At 37.5% G+C, this 17,546-nt stretch overlaps 1 protein-coding gene across 1 annotated transcript in view; it reads left to right on the top strand.

Moving 5' to 3' along the window:
• Nucleotides 1-17,546, top strand: part of SEL1L2 (SEL1L2 adaptor subunit of SYVN1 ubiquitin ligase) — a 174,827-nt gene that overhangs the window by 23,203 nt on the left and 134,078 nt on the right. The window contains exon 2 of the mRNA XM_056121630.1: nucleotides 3,283-3,448. Within this exon, the coding sequence (XP_055977605.1) occupies nucleotides 3,283-3,448 (166 nt within the window). The remainder of the gene's footprint in view (nucleotides 1-3,282; nucleotides 3,449-17,546) is intronic.

Genomic DNA, 17,546 nt, shown 5'->3' with positions numbered 1-17,546 from the left:
GAACATCTTTCATTTTTATTTTTGAATGTGGACACCCTAAATAAGAATAATCACATTCAAAGTCCTTAATATTCACACAGAAACTTTTACATGAATATTTATGTCGGCACTATTTATAATAGCTGGAAAATGGAAATAGTCCAAATGTCCATCAGCAGACAAATGGATGAATAAAATGAAGTAAATCCATAGACAGAATATTACTTAGCCAGAAAAGAATAAATTACTGGTACATATACAATATGGGGGGGGGGAAGTTATGCTAAGCAAAAGAAACCCTTTACAAAAATCCGTGTATAAAATACTTGGATAGCAGACGTGAAACCATAAAATATATAGGGAAAAAAAGAGAGGCTAGAGAGACACCACAGTAGTAGTACTTGTCTTGCATGAGGCTGACCCAGGTTTGTTCCCTGGCACCTCATATGGTCCTCTGAACCCACCAGGAGTGATCCCTGAACACAGAACCAGGAATAACCCCTGAGCAGTGTCCCTGCCACAACCCCCAAAACACAAAAAAGAAAATAAGAAGAAAGACAAAAATATAGGTGATATATCATAGGACCTCAGTATCAGAAATGTATTTTATTTAGATCTATTGGCAAGAAAAACAAAAACAAAATAAAGGAATTCAGAGAGATGTAATTAACATATTAAGTAGTTGCTCAAGATGAGTATATAGGGAAGAAAAGAGTAAGAGAACGTACTATCTAAAAACAATTGTTTTTCCCTTGAGATGATAAAAATGTTTTTGACTTAACCGGATGAAGATAGCATATAACTGTGAATACTCAACAACTATTGAATTGCACACTTTCAATGCACACTTATAATCATAGCATGTAAATCACACACTTATAACATGTAAACGGTATAGATTGTTTTTAAAGTTACTTGATTTTATATCCCCAAATGATAAGCCTTTGAGTCACTGCTCTGATATCTTTGCAAACATATAGGAACTCCTCCGGGCTAACAATTTACTTCAGAATAAAAGATGTTCAAATTGTTCCACTGTGGGCAAGGAGTCAGGGTGCAAGAGGGTGGCATCAGAACCAGCAAACAAAAGCCTTGATTCTTATTGGATCCTTTACTCTTCTTAGAAATAGTATTGATACATAAATTTTTGGGCCACGTCCAGCAGCTCGGGGTCTGTTCCTGGCTTTGTGCTCAGGGGTTACTCCCAGCAGTACTTGGGGAAAAGCAGTGATGAAGATCAAACCCATCATATGAAGCATACACTCAGCACCTTGAACTTTCAGCTCCAACAAATAAATTTCTTGAAACTTCCGATATAATTTTCCCTGAAAAAAGGTTCTTTCAGCTCCAACAAATAAATTTCTTGAAACTTCCAATATAATTTTCCCTGAAAAAAGGTTCTTGTAAGTGATGAATATGTTTTTAAGTTTTAAAATCTGCGTTATTTTCAACTCTTCAAAACCAATGCCTCTAAGCACTATTCTCATAAAAATAGATCAATGATATAATTTATGGAATATTGTTTGGACATTCCTAAAATCTTTCTTTTTTTTAAATTTTGGATCACACCCGGCGATGCTCAGGGATTACTCCTTGCTCTGGCGCTGCACTCAGGAATTACTCCTGGAGGTTGGGGAGGGGGGGGAAATCACGCACCTCCAGGATACCAGGCATCAAACTAGGGTTTCCCATGTTCAAGGCAAGTGTCCTTATCATTTAGCCCCTTAAAACAATTTTTATTCTAATTACATAGTTAATTTTCTATGCTTTCTGTCTATTATAAAGTTGTAATATAATAAAGCAATGTCCAGATCTTTATTTTTTCTTAGTTCACTAATTGTTGGGCTGGAGCAATAGCACAGGGGGTAGGATGTTTCCCTTGCAGGCAGCTGACCGGGGTTCGATAACTCCGCCCCTCTCGGAGAGCCCGGGAAGCTACTGAGAGTATCTTGCCCACACAGCAAAGCCTGACAAGCTACCCGTGATGTATTCGATATGCCAAAAGCAGTAACAAGTCTCATGATTTGTTGTGAGACGTTACTGGTGCCCACTTGAGCAAATCGATGACCAACCAGAGGACAGGACAGGACAGTGCACTAACTGATACTACCATGACAATTTATTACATAAGACTAGAACTAGTTAAATTACCCTACAAATTTGGGCTGGAGCGATAGCACAGCGGGTAGGGCATTTGCCTTGCATGCAGCCAACATGGCCAACCCGAGTTCAATTCCTCCGCCCCTCGGAGAGCCCGGCAAGCTACCAAGAGTATCTCGCCCGCAGGGCAAAGCCTGGCAAGCTAGCTGTGACGTATTCAATATGCCAAAAACAGTAACAAGTCTCAAAATTTGTTGTGAGATGTTACTGGTGCCCGCTTGAGCAAATTGATGAACAAGGGGAGGACAGTGACAGTGACAAATTTACAACATTGAGGTTTTTATTTTTGATTTTTTTTATTATTATTAGTGAAACACCATGAGGTACAGTTGTAGATTTACAATTTTTTGTGCTTGGGTTTCGATTATACAATGATCAAATACCCATTCTTTCACCAGTGCCCATTTTCCACCACCACGGATAATATCCCTCCCACCCCCATCCCTCCCATCACACCCTGCCTCTGTGGCAGGGCAATCCCTTGTGTTCTCTCTCTCCTTTTGGGTGTTGTGGTCTGCAAGAGGCTTTGAGTGGCAAACATATTCAGTCCATAGTCTACTTTCAACATACATCTCCCCTCCTGGGAGAATCCTCCAAACACCCTTTATTTGGTGCTCCCTTCTCTATCTGAGCTGCCCTTTCTCCTAGAATGTCCAGCTGGCCTCTAAGCTATGGAATAATCCTCCTGGTGCTGATCTCAGCTATTCTTTGGTATTAATCTCATATTTTATTACTTTATATTCCCCAGATGAATGCAATCTTTCTATGTCTATCCCTCTCTTTCTGACTCATTTCGCTTAGCATGATACTTTCCATGTTGTACCACTTGTATATAAATTTCATGACTTCATCTTTTCTAACAGCTACATAGTACTCCATTGTGTAGATGTACCAAAGTTTCTTTAACCAGTCATCTACAACACTGAGGTTTTAATGCTTGAATCTGCAATTCAGGTATAGGTTTCTTTAAATATTTCCTTCACAAAAGTTAATAATTTTTAAAATGATTTTAAAACTGATTACTATAATTTTGATCTTTTAAAAAGCAAGAGTGGATTGAATTTGACCATTTTTAAAAATTTGCTATTGTTTCTATTAAAAGATTACAAATGAAAAATGTGAGCAAAAATTTTTTCTTTGTAGGTACCAGTGAACAAAATGAAACAATTTTTATCACGTATATCAGAACAAAGAAAATTGAACAAACTAACCCACAAAAGAGAAAATCTCATAGAAAGAAAAAATCAACATAAATTAAGAATGAAAGGATTTCAAAATGAAGATCTCTTGAAAAGGAATAAAAATTATGGTGAGTAGATTTTCCTCTCACTTATAAATTTGAAGTGATTTCATGAATTATCAAATTTTATTTTATTTTAATTTTATATTTTGCTTTTTGGGTCACACCCGGTGATGCACAGGGGTTACTCCTGGCTCTGCACTCAGGAATTACTCCTGGTGGTGCTCGGGGGACCATATGGGATACTGGGAATCGAACCCAGGTTGACTGTGTATAAGGCAAATGCCCTACCCGCTGTGCTATCATTCCAGCCCCTGAAATAAAATTTTAAAACTACTTTCTTGTAAAGTCTTCAAATAGTCATAAATATTTATAATACTTAATTTTCAGCTTTTACCTCCCTTATGCACTAATAATTTGTACTGATGATAATAAGCAAGATTAATTATTAGCACAGTATTGTAAGACATCCAAAAATATGTTGATAAAACATTTATTGCCTATTCTATAAATAAGAAATCCTAATATTTTAAAGAAAATTGAAATTAATATAATGCCCCTTTTTCTAGTCTAGCAACCTAAAGATCTTCCTAATAAAAGCATATTTGATTAGTTAATAGGTTTTTCTTAATGCAAGAAACATCTAAAGAAAATAAACAATGACTACAAAGATTCTATGTATGGGATTTAACTGGCACTCAAATAGACAAGAATCATTTTCAATATTTTAGGTGTTGTGAATGGAAGTTTTCCCTTTTCTAAGATTTATGTATTCATTTCTAGTTATTATCATGTTATTATCTATATATCTTATGCTATTCTCAGGGGTGCTCTGGTGGTGCTTTGGAGGTCCATATGCAAAGCATGAGCTTGGCTCCCTGAGCTATCTCTCCATTCTAAGATTATCACTTTGTAATGACATTACAATATATATGCATACAATTTCTTTAAAATCTAAATTATTTACTTGAAAATATCAATGTCACTTTGGAAATAGAAGCGGGTCTACCTTTTATTTATCACAAATACATTAAATGATATTTCTATGATAAATCATTCTCTGTTGGCATTATTAATGATTTCTCATGTTATGGGCTATTGGCTCTTGGTTTTGGTTTTTGTTTCACATCCATTGTGCTCAAGGCTTGCTCCTGGCTCTGAGCTCAGGATCAATCCTAGAAATGCTTGGGGGACCATATGCTGTGCCAGGGGTCAAACTAGGGGGTCAGCTGTGTGCAAGGCAAGCACATTATCTGCTAGGCTATCTTTCCTGGCCTTGTATCATGAAGACATTGATCAATTTGGACAATAGAGATTGTTTAAGAGAACTTTTGCTGTTTAATAACGTAAATTTTTCCCTATGTATCTGTGGTTATATTATGATTACTAAGATATAATAGTAATGGGGCTGGAGAGATAGTACAGCAGGTAGGGCACTTGCCTTGCAAAAGTCTGATCTGGATTCAATTTCTGGCAACCCATATGGTTCCTGAAGCACTGCCAGGAGTAATTCCTGAGCACAGAGCCAGAAGTAACCTCTGAACATTGCCAGGCATGGCCAAAAAAACAGGGGGAGGTCCCGGAGCGATAGCACAGCAGGTAGGGCATTTGCCTTGCATGTGGTCAACTGGGGTTCGATCCCTGACATCCTATATGGTCCTCTAAGCACTGTCAGGAGTAATTCATGAGTGCAGAGCCAGTAGTAACCCCTGAGTATTGCTGAGTATGACGCAAAAAAAAAAAAAAAAGGGGGAAATTTCATTGTAGCTCAGGAAACATAACCATAATAGTGTTAATATTATGCCTAAATGTTCAAAGTTGCTGCAACTCCACCACCACCAAAGTGTCGAACATCCTCCACCACTGCCTTTAGGTTACTTCTGCCTACTTCTTTGTTTCCCATGCCAAATAGATTACTGTCTTCCCTAAAAGATGAAAATCATGTAACACAGAAAAATACTTTTCCTAAAAACAAACAAGCAAAAAACAAAATTAATATTTAGTAAGGAAACAAATTTGGACTTTGATAATGTGGTGCTGAAGTAGCTTTTAGTCACTTTGCACCTCACAAAGCAACCTAAAGGGAGATCGTGGAAGTGGCACAAGGACATGGCAAAAGAAAATCTTTTGTGTCTGGAGTGTGGAGGTTCTAAGGACAGCCATCTGCAGATGGAGAAAGGTTAAATCAGGACCCAGCCATGCTGGCACTCTGTCTTTGGGTCGACAGCAACCAGAACTTGAATTTGGGACACACAAAAATCATTGTCAACACCCTCGTCTCACAACTGCTGCCATGTAAGCTTATGTATTGGTCCAGCTTTCCAGACTCATGATTAAATCTCAGAAGAATTCAACTAGCTGGAAGAAAAATTCAAGAATATTCTGGGGCACCATTGGGAAGGGGCCGGCCTCGTGCCATCTGCAGAAGCCCCAACAGCCAGCTCACACCTAGCAACTGCCAGTATGCCAACTACTGGACTCCACTACCTCAGAACTCAGTTCAGAAGACATGCTAAACTACCAAAATTTTCAGGTTTATCAGGTTTTTGCCTGAGAACTCTGAGGTCTTTTCATAGCTGTGACTGGCACCTCCCCTCTCGTACTTCTGGAAGCCCTGGAAGCCCCACTCACATCTCACAACCACCACCACATGAGCTCACTGCACTGTAGCACTGTCCTCCCGTTGTTCATCGATTTGCTCGAGTGGGCACTAGTAACGTCTCCATTGTGAGACATGTTGTTACTGTTTTTGGCATATCAAATACGCCACAAGGAGCTTGCCAGGCTCTCTGAGAGGGATGGAGGAATCGAACGCTGGTCAGCTGTGTGCAAGGCAAACACCCTACCGGTTATCGCTCCAGCCTATGAGCTTACTACCCAGTTCAATTTTCTGGAATATCTTCACACTCTACAGTACTGACATCCCAGTTGGAGTGCACCAAATTAGATGGGAAAGTAACATAAAAACCAACTAAGCTCAATAAACAATAAGCATTATCACCGAAGTCTCAACTAGCAGCAACGGCTCAGTAAACCCTCAGACAAGGACTTAATGTCCCCAGGTTGAGATATAACACTTTTTACAATTTTTTTCATTAAAGTATTTTTGGATAATTCCATTAGTCATTTATTTTAAACAAGCAATATAAAATGAAATACTTAGGGGCTGATAAGGAAGCAGACCTATGGTTGGGAAAATGGGAAATTTGTGGAGAGAAGGTCACACTGGTAGTGGGATTGGTGTTGGAATATTGAGTGCTGTAATAAATGTATCATGAACAACTTTTTAAGCCAGGGTGTTTGAATAAAGTGGGAAAAAGGTAAGCTAGCATCAAGAAAATTCAATCCCTTGCTTCTCAAAATAGTCTTGGGCAAATATTGAACTATATGATAAAGATGCTGAAATTTGCTCAACACCAAACTCATTTGAAAGTTTTAAGGATGAATAAATAATGGTATAATGGTATTTTATAACTATCAGCTATAATTTATGCAATAGGTTTCACAATTCATATTTGAGTAATTTCAAAGAAATGTCTTCCTGTCTTTTAGACCTCTAAGGAATATGTTCATTGTTGCAAATTAAAAGTAATAAATATCCATGTATCAAGATTTACATAAATGATAAAATGTGCCCTCTGAATATGAGTAAATAAATTAAAAAAGTATCATAGCAGGAGCTAGAGTACAACCAGTATGGGTCTTGCTTTGCATGCAGTCAACCCAGGTGTGACCCTCCACACCCAACATGTTCCCCTGATCCCATCAGGATTGATTTCCGAATGCCAAGCCAGGAACAACCCTTGAGCAGCACCATGTGTGGTCCAAAAACAGAACAAAAAAAAAAAGAGAGGAAAAAAATGATCATGTTTACTAAGAGCAATAGGTAGAAACTGAGAACCAAGTTATTTCAGAGGATCAGGGAAGATGGAATAGTTTTAAGATTGGAAGCACTCTCATTAACACTAATCTCTACTTGATTTTTGTAAAAGTCTTGCATTAAAAATTTTTTTTGCCCCAGTGATTGTTTCGTATTCTTTCACTTTCTGAGTTCAATCTTAATTTCTGAAGACATAGTGTGTCTGACATACTTTTTTTCTCATTTATTTATTTTTATTTTTTTAATTTTTTTCTTAAATTTTTATTAGTGAAACACCATGAGGTACATTTGTAGACTTACAAATTTTTGTGCTTGGGTTTCAGTTATACAATGATTGAATATTCATCCCTCCACCAGTGCCCATTCTCCACCACCACTGATCCCAGTATCCCTCCCACCCCCCATCCCCCCCATCCCACCCTACCTCTGTGGCAGGGCATTCCCTTTTGTTCTCTCTCTCCTTTGAGTGCTGTGGTTTGCAAAAGAGACACTGAGTGGCAATCATGTTCGGTCTATGTTGCATTTATTTATTTTTAAATTGAATTTAAATATATTTTTAAAAATTTAAATTAAATTTTCAATGCAGTTTAAATATACGATTAAATTGTATATTTAAAGTTATATACACATTTATGAAGTTGTTCATGATTAGATTTCAGTCATATAATGTTCCAACAGCTATCCCTTCACCAGTGTAATTTTCCCACCACTAATGGTCCCAGTTTCCCTCCCACCCACTCCCACCCCATCCCACCACCTGCCAGCCACTATGACAGGTACTTTTCTTCTCTCTGTCTCTCTCTTTCTCTCTCTATGTCTTTCCTTCACTCTCTCTTTTCTTTTGGGCCTTATAGTTTGCAATACTGATAATGAAAAATCAGGTATATCCTGTGCCCTTCACCCGCCATACATTTGTGGCAAGTGCCAACCAATGACCTGAACATTTAATCTTTGAAAAGGGAGCAAGGCGTATGAAGTGGAGCAAGGATAACCTCTTGAACAAGTGGTGCTTAGAAAACTGGGTAGCAACATGTGAAAAATGAACTCAGGTTTTTTTCTTTTGCCATGCACAAAAATCAGATCAAAACGGATTAAATACCTCAATATCAAACCTGAATCCATAAGATACATGGAAGAAAACATAAGCAAAACCCTCTATGACATTGAAGTTCAAGGCATCTTCAAAGATGAAACACTACAGATTAAGCAAGTGGAAGCAAAAATAAACAAATGGGACTACATGAAACTAAGATGCTTCTGCACCTCAAAAGAAATGGCATCTAAGATACAAAGACAGATCACGAAATTGGAAAAATTATGTATCCAATACCCATCAGATAAAGGGTTAACAGCAAAGTTATAAAGGGCACTGGTAGAAATTTACAAAAAAAAATCAACCCCATCAAAAAGTGGGGAAAGGAATTAAATGGAAACTTCTTTGAAGAAGAAATTTGAATGGTCAAAAGGCACATGAGAAAAATTCTCTGCATCACTAATCATCAGGGAGATACAAATCAAAACAATAATGAGTGCCCATGAGCAGATGACTGGATAAAGAAACTATGGTACAGCTACACAATGGAATACTATGCAGCTTTTAGAATGAAGTCATGAAAGTTGCTTATAAATGGATTGATATGGAAAGTATCATGTTGAGTGAAATGAGTCAGAAGGAGAGGGACAGTTATAGAATGACTGCATTCATTTGTGGGATTATATATATCTGAGTGTATATAGATAGGGAGAGAGAGAGAGCTCTGACAAATTATTGATGTTGAGTTAACATGTTTATGATGTTTATGGTAGTGGCAACGTTTATAAGTCTGGTGTAGAAATTTTCTGCACTGCCACCATTACAAAGTGTTAAAGACCCTCCACCACTATTCCAATGTCATTACTTTCTGTTCCTTCATCTTTCTCCAAGCCTCCTATAGCTATATATATATATATATATATATATATATATATATATATATATACTTTTGAGCTAATGTTTTTGTGTTCTTTGGGTAGATGTGTTCAAGGAGTGTAATTGTTATTTCATATGTCCACCCATTGTTCATCAATTTTTTTGCTCGAGCGGGCCCAATAATGTCTCCATTTGAGACTCGTTGTTACTATGTTTGGCATATTGAATACGTCATGGGTAGCTTGCCAGTGTTTGCAGTGCAGGGAGATACTCTTGGTAGGTTGTCGGGCTCTCCGAGAGGGGCAGAGGAATTGAACCTGTCTTTGCCGGGCTGGCTGCGCACAAGGCAAACACCCTACCGCTGTGCTATCGCTCCACCTGCTGTTTCATATAAGGGTTCAGTTTTTCATTCTTTGAGAAATCTCCGTACTGTTTTCCACAGAGGCTAAAAAAGTTTTAATCCCCCTGGCCCCACAGAGAGTGAATGACCTTTTTCATGGCATCCCTGCCAACAGTGGTTATTTCTGATCTTTTTTGATACAGGCCATTCTCACTGATGTGAAGTGACATCTCTACCATTCTGATTTTCAGTTCCCTTATAATGTGAAACCAATACAAATACTTTTTTATATGCCTGATAGTCAGTTATCTGTGTCTTCTTTGGAGAAGTATCTGCTCATTTCTCCTTTCATTTTTGGATGGGATTGTTTTTGTTTTCAGCTTTGTGAGTGCTTACCACACCTTGGAATGTTAGACCTTTGTCAATTTTGTTGTATGCAAATATTTTCTTCCATTTAGTGGGGTATAATTTTATTTTCATTTTTAAAAATGTTTTAGTTTGATATATTTCTATTTGTTTACTTTGACTTTTTTTTTTCCTTTGCCAAGTCATTAAAGACACATCTGAGGTCAGTATTTTAGAGGAATTCTGACTAGGTTTTTCTCAAAGCATTGTACAGATTTTAGTTGAGTATCAAAGTCTTTCCCGCACAGCAGAGTCTGGCAAACTACCAGTGGCATATTCGATATGCCAAAAACAGTAACAATAATGGCCTCATTCTCCTGACCCTGAAAGAGCCTCCAATATGGCAGCATTGGGAAAGACACTTACAGAGAGGCTGCTAAAATCTCAGGGCTGGGGCAAATGAGATGTTACTGGCGACCGCTCAAGTAAATCGATGAATAACAGAATGACAGTGACAGTGATCAAAGTCTTTACTTCATCTTGAATTAACCTTTATGTATGGTGTGAGTTAAGGGTCCATTTATTTTCTTTTTTCCTATGCTGCTTCAAGTTTTCCAATATTATTTTTTTTTAAAAAAAAAGCTTACCTTCCTTCAATTAATGCACTTGTCTCCTTTGTCATTTATTAATTTTCCACATACATATTTCACTTTCAAGCTTTTGATTATATCCCATTGGTCTGAAAGTCTTTTGCCTTTGAGAATGATGTTAGCAGTTGGTTTGCTGTACAGGGTCTTTACTATTCTGAGATATGTTGAAGAATTTCATCAAAAGCTTTCTTGATATTTATTGATATGACTATATTATTTTATCTTTCCTTTTATTAATGTGGTGTTTGACATGAATTTATTTTTAAATATTTAACTGTCCTTACACTAGTTTAATAAATCCCTACTTGATTATGGTATGTGGTTTTTGGAAGAATTTTTTTATTGTTTTTTTTTTTTGAGGGATGGTGGGCCTCACCTGATTGTGCTCAGGGATCACTCCAGGGCGCCAGATGTGGTAGCACTGTAACATTGTCTTCCCGTTGTTCATCAATTTGCTCAAGCAGGCACCAGTAGCATCTCCATTGTGAGACTTGTTACTGTTTTTGGTATATCAAATACCCCACGGGGAACTTGCCAGGCTCTGCCGTGCAGGCGGGATACTCTCAGTAGCTTGCCCATCTCTCTGAGAGACATGGGTGAATCAAACCTGGATCGGCCACATGCAAGGCAAACACCCTACCTGCTGTGCTATCACTCCAGCCAGATGTGGTACATTAGATTAAAACGGTTGACTGCATGCAAGAAAAGATTCTTACCCGCTGCATTATCTCTTTTATCACTTGATCCTTTTGTACTTTTCTGTTTGTTTTTTGGAGGTCCACAATCATGCTCAGCTACTACTGGCTCTGGACTTAGGGCCACACCTGGTTAAGTTTGGGAAACCAAGTGATGCCAGACATTGAACACAGGCCTCCTACATGCAAAGCATATATTAAATCCATTGGTCTGTTGCACTATTCCTCCAGTCTTCTATGATCCTTTTGACATATCTTTTCTAGATTTTGTTGTGGATTTTTGCATCTATGTTTATAAGAGAATATTTGTCCAGGTTCCTTTTTGTTAGTGATGTCTCTGTCTGCTCTCGGTATTGGGTAATGTTGGCTTCTATAGAAGTCATTAAGACAGAATCTTGTTTCTTTGTTATTTTGAGATCTTGGGAAGTACAGATAATAAATAATAAAAAGTATAGATAAGAAATATATAATAAGTACAGATAATAAATAAAAAATTTTCTCACCTAAAAATACCAATCTAACTACAATACACTACTTCAAAAACAAAAGAGGACACTAGGAAATGGAGACACATTCCCTGTTCATAGATAGAGTGGAATAGAGCTGAATATTCTGTCACAGAAGGTTTGATACAATTCACTAATGAACACTTCCAATGTAAACTTTTGTTTTGAGATAACTTTTTTAATTACTCTTTTAACTTCCTTACTCAAATAGTCTGTTTTTGTTTTTTACTTCCTCTTGAGTGAGCCTTGGGAGTCTGTATAACTCTGAAAAAGTATGTTTCTTATAGGGTTCTTCACTTTAGTGGCAGTTAATTTGACTTAGTGTCTCAAAGCATAGAACAAATCTACTTGATCCACTTGAAAGGCAATCACAAGACTCACAAGACAATCATAACTAAAGGTTTCAGACAAGGGAAATGAATTGAAAGGAATAAACTTAAAAGGTGAAAGATTTTTTAGACTTATTATAGAAGTGTAATTATGAAACTTAGAATTAATTAGGGAAAGTTAGAGGTCACCAAGATAAAGATTTTACATAAGATATTTTTGGGCAGACGACCCAAGCTTGTTCATAAATAAATGATCAAAGTTACTAAACCCTAACGCAATGTTAGACACTATATAATATAGCTTTCTTACACAATTCTTAACATTACATCAAAATCTCTTTCCAATAGTCATCTTTGATGTTGGGCTCTCTCAAAGTATGCGTATTAAAGCTGAACTAAATGACTTTGCCATGCAATGCTCTGTGCGGAGCACAGTGAAACTGTATCCTCCCTCACTGAATACTGTGATATGCCATGTCATTTCCAAGACTGGTTGTTTTTGGCACCTCCCTTAGTGACAATATGTAACAAATAAAGCAAATTTAAATAGTTTTTTTCTTGCCTAAAAATACTAATCTAATTACAATACACTACTTCAAGAAACAAAAGAGGACACTAGGAAATGGAGACACATTACCTGGATTAAAATTATCAAACTGGCAATGAACCCTAATGCATAATACAGATTCAATATGGTCCCTATCAGGATAACCATGACATTTTCCAAAGAAATATACAAAACACTCCTGAAATTCATATGGAACAATAAACCCCCACGAATAGCTAAAACAAACCTTAGGAAAAAGAAGATGGGTGGCATCACCCTCCCCAACTTCAAACTGTACTACAAAGCAGTAATAATTAAAAAAACATGGTATTGGGCTAGAAACAGACCCAGACCAATGGAATAGAGTTGAATATTCTGTCACAGACTCTCAGATATATGATCACTTAATCTTTGACAAAGGAGCAAGAAATGTGAAGTGGAACGAGGGAAACCTCTTCAACAAGTGGTGCTGGGAAAACTGGATAGCCAGCTGCAAAATAATGAACTCTGAGTTCTATCTAACACCATGCACAAAATTCAGATCAAAGTGGATTAAAGACCTCAATATCAGATCTGAATCCATAAGATACAAGGAGGAAAATGGAGGCAGAACCCTCCATTACATTAAATCTAAAAAAGCATCTTTTTTTTTTTTTTTGCTTTTTGTGTCACACCCGGCAATGCACAGGGGTTATTCCTGGCTCTGCACTCAGGAATTACTCTTGGCAGTGCTCAGGGGATCATATGAGATGCTGGGAATCGAACTCAGGTCAGCCGCATGCAAGGCAAATGCCCTACCCGCTGTGCTATTGCTCGAGCCCCAAATCTAAAAGCATCTTTAAGGATAAAACACTACTGACCAAGCAAGTGGAAATAAACATAAATAGTTGGTGAATATGATGGTTTCATTTTTGTTCCATATTTTTAAGGAGTAGACACTTCTGCTATTTTGGATAGTTCATAAAATCAATTTTATTATTTCTTGTTCTATTTCTGTGAAGATTGCTTTTGGGGTTTTGATAAGGACTGCTTCTATTAAACCTATTCATTGATAAAGATAGTAAAGCCATTTTAGTGATGGTAATTATGAGTTCATAAGCATCAGAGGATTCTTCTCATCTCTTTTTTTTTATTTCAACAGTGTCACAGATTTCCTGATATAGATCTTTGACTTCTTGCTTTGCTTAAATTTATTCCAATATCTTTATACATCTTAGATTATAAATGGAATAATTTTTCTAATTGCTTTTTCTGTTAGTTCATTATTTGCATGTAGATATGTAATATATTTGCATATTTTTCAGCCTGTCACTTTATTTTCAATAATTTTAATACTGGAATATTTGGAAGAAAACCCTTCCTAATTCCCAGTGATCACATCTTTGCATAAGGTTCACATATGAAATATAATAATTTATTCTGGAAAGACATGAACATCAGACTGTTTTTGGAATATGAATACATTTTGGAATATGAATATCAAGAAAATGCAAGAAACAGAAGAAATGTTAGTACAGGGATTGAGGCACTTTCCTTGCACACCACCTACCCTAGTTTTGAATCCCCAGCACCACAAAGGGTCTCCAGAGCACTGCCAGGGGTCACTCCTGAGCCAGTAACAGTCCCTGAGTACTCCTGTGTTTGCTTACTTAGTTTTCTTTTGATTCCCAAAAAAACAGAGGAGCTATGTTTTCATTTTCAGTACCCTACCAACATGCCCCTTGACAAAATATTTCTCAAATATAACCGATAGCATTTGTACCCTATAACTTTAATGCAACAACTGTGCTTGTCATTATAATTTAAATGAGTAAAGACTTTTGAAGGTAAATTGATTGGAATTACATATATACACATATATAAGTAAACTTTTATTTTTTGACTCTAATTTCAGCATTCTCCAAAATATATTACAACATAAGTAGTTAAAAAAAAGAACCTTAGATTCTAAGAATACATTTGAATAGTGTTTTATGATTGAGTATGTTTTTATGCCCATACAATTTCTTTAAATGTTTACTTTCCCTCATGCTAATTTATCTCTTTAACATCAAAGAAATAAATGGGACTAGGAAGATAGTACAGCAGGCAGGGCACTTGCCTTGCAGATTCTGACCTGGGTTTGATCTCAACATGTGGTCTCCTGAGCCCTGGTCGCCTGAGTCCTGCCAGGAATCAAACCACCTATGCTCAGATCCAGGAATAAGCTCTGAACACCTCTTAGTGTGACACAAAAAACAAAAACATAAGACTTCAAGAACCATTTCTTTCTTAGTCTGAATTTGATATAATTACCTTTTTAAAATTTTTAGCAAGACAAATCAATAGTCATACAATGAAAACAACGAAGCCTGTACCTTCATGCTTCTTTGTAATAATACCTGATCTGGTTCTTCTGGACATTACTCATCATTAATTTTCTTGACAGACAAAATTATTACTGAGTGTCTTGGTTGGAAGAAATGAGTTGGAATCTTACCTTAAGCCAAGAAGCCATTCTTGGCTTCTTCTTTCATTCTTCTGGGGTTTGTGATGAACTGGGCTCATTTATCTTTTAGATTCCCATTTACTGAATTTTGCATGTAAGCGAAAGATGCTGTGAGGTTCCCATCAGATCCCTCTTTCATATCCCACGCCCCCCCCCCCACACACAAACAGGGAGCCATTTAGCCCAAATAGGAGCAATCTAGTCTCAATGACAGATCAGATTAGGAGTATAAAGGCCACACCATCAGAATTAATTAATACCTGGAATCTTAGAATCATCTTCCTGTAAATCCAAACTGTATACCTGCTTACTCTTCCTCTTGCTTACTAAATGTTATTTTAAATGAACCTGATTAAAAATGATTTTTTAGATTACTGAAAATCTGCCACTTGGGCCAACCCTTCATGAAAATCCTGCTGCTACCTACAAATGATACCTAAAGTGTGCCAAAACTTTTACTATTTTTAGTGCAGAACTGGCTCACGAGACAGTGAAATCCCCAGGTGCTAAAAGTGATTAAAATAAGCATGTGAGCTGATGTTTTGGCAAGTTGTGATTGGATCCGTTAATAGTTGCTCTTGGATTTTAAATCCCAGACTAGGGAAGTAAAAATGGCATTAATATTTTATAGGAGAGAATTGGAATGAAAAAATTTTGAATAATTCTAGACTGCTTCTAGAGCTGTGTGTTGGGGAAGGAAGAGATATGGGAAATAAAAAATATCACCCATCATTACAGGGTGACAATATTTAATATTGATATTTTAAGTATCCAGGGAGATCTTCCTCTCCTTAGACTTCCACAGGAGAAAAATATCTTTCTTGAAAAACCTGTGCCACAATCCTGCATTTATTCAGGAATCTAAACTTATATCCCTTGATTTTTTTTTTTGGTGGACTCTTCAAACCAGTATGTAAACATATAAAATTTATCTTTAATTTTTAAATCTAGAAATGACATCCACAACCAAAATACTTTTTTATTTTTTTTTTGCGTTTCGGGTCACACCTGGCGATGCACAGGAGTTACTCCTGGCTTGCACTCAGGAGTTACTCCTGGCAGTGCTGGGGTGACCATATGGGATGCTGGGAATCGAACCTGGGTCAACCGTGTGCAAGGCAAATGCCCTACTCACCGTGCTATTGTTCCAGCCCCCCCAAATATTTTTTGTGGAGAATATTTTGATTATTCCTAACCCCAACGTCTCATTGGGTATGAGATTAAAAGAAAATTTTATAAAAATCTATAATCATAAAAACAATTAACTTGGGGCTACAGATAGCACGGGGTTCAAAGTGCTCTGTGCTTGTGACCAAAGCTGGTTCAATATCCAGCATGGTTCCCTGAGCACTGCCTAACAGCCCTCTCTACTCCTCCTCTCCCACTGTAGCACTGTAGTACTGTCCTCCCATTGCTCATCAATTTGCTCCAGCAGACACCAGTAACGTCTCACAACAAATTGTGAGGCTTGTTACTGTTTTTGGCATATTGAATACTTCATGGGTAGCTTGCCAGGCTTTGCTGTGCAGGTGAGATACTCTCAGTAGCTTGCCAGGCTCTCCAAGAGGGGCGGAGGGATCAAAGCCGGGTCTGCGGCGTGCAAGACAAATGCCCTAACCGCTGTGCTATCGCCCCACCCTCCTCTTCCACACACAAACCAAAATCTATTTAGTGAGAATGAGTTTGCATACACGTACACCTTCCCATACGTGTATTCAATTTCTTGTCTGTGGCTTATGTGAAATAGTGAGGAGAGAGAAAACTGCCTCGAGACAGAAATCTACCCCTTTCTCTCTATCTCTATCATTCAAGGACATGCCTGGGAGATTTGGGACTTGTGATAGTCAGCTATGAGCTCCTGCACAGCATGGACACTCAAGGTCTGTCATCCACTTGCTCTATGTAATGTAGAAGATAATTCCTTCCACCCAATTTTGCAGGGACCCATGGACTCAGACTGGTGCAAGGAATTGTTCTTTGCAGGAAAGGAAAAATCATTCCTAATCTTACCCAGGCCTTTCCATCACAGAAAGGAATTTCAAGAGAAGATAAACAGTGAAATATATATATATATATATATATATATATATATATATATATAGTTTATTAGGGAAATACAGGGAGGTAAGGAGAGAAGTAAGTTCAGACACTCAGGTATCGAGGACAATTTATTTCCATGCCCCCCCCCCCATGTCCCTATATTTTCCTAATAAAGCAGTTACATATACTTCACTGTTTTGGAAACAAAGGCCAGGAGGGTTGGTCCACGTTTGGAATCCCGCTTCAAGTGCTGGGAGAAAGGGTTATTGGGATGGACAATGATAGCTAGAATTGATCGCTCTGGATGAGAGCTTCGAGCTGCAAGTGGGTAAAGGACCAACGATAGTGGCCTTATGTTTGGTCCTTCACCCACTTTTCAGTGTCTGTATTGCAAACCACAATGCTCAAAAGTGTGTGTGTTTGTGTGTGTGTGTGTGT

This window comes from Sorex fumeus, unplaced genomic scaffold (genome assembly GCF_029834395.1).
Source record: "Sorex fumeus unplaced genomic scaffold, SorFum_2.1 ptg000044l, whole genome shotgun sequence".
NCBI lineage: Eukaryota > Metazoa > Chordata > Mammalia > Eulipotyphla > Soricidae > Sorex > Sorex fumeus.
The sequence above is the reverse complement of the archived record's forward strand: the minus strand, read 5'-3'. Positions and strand labels throughout refer to the sequence as shown.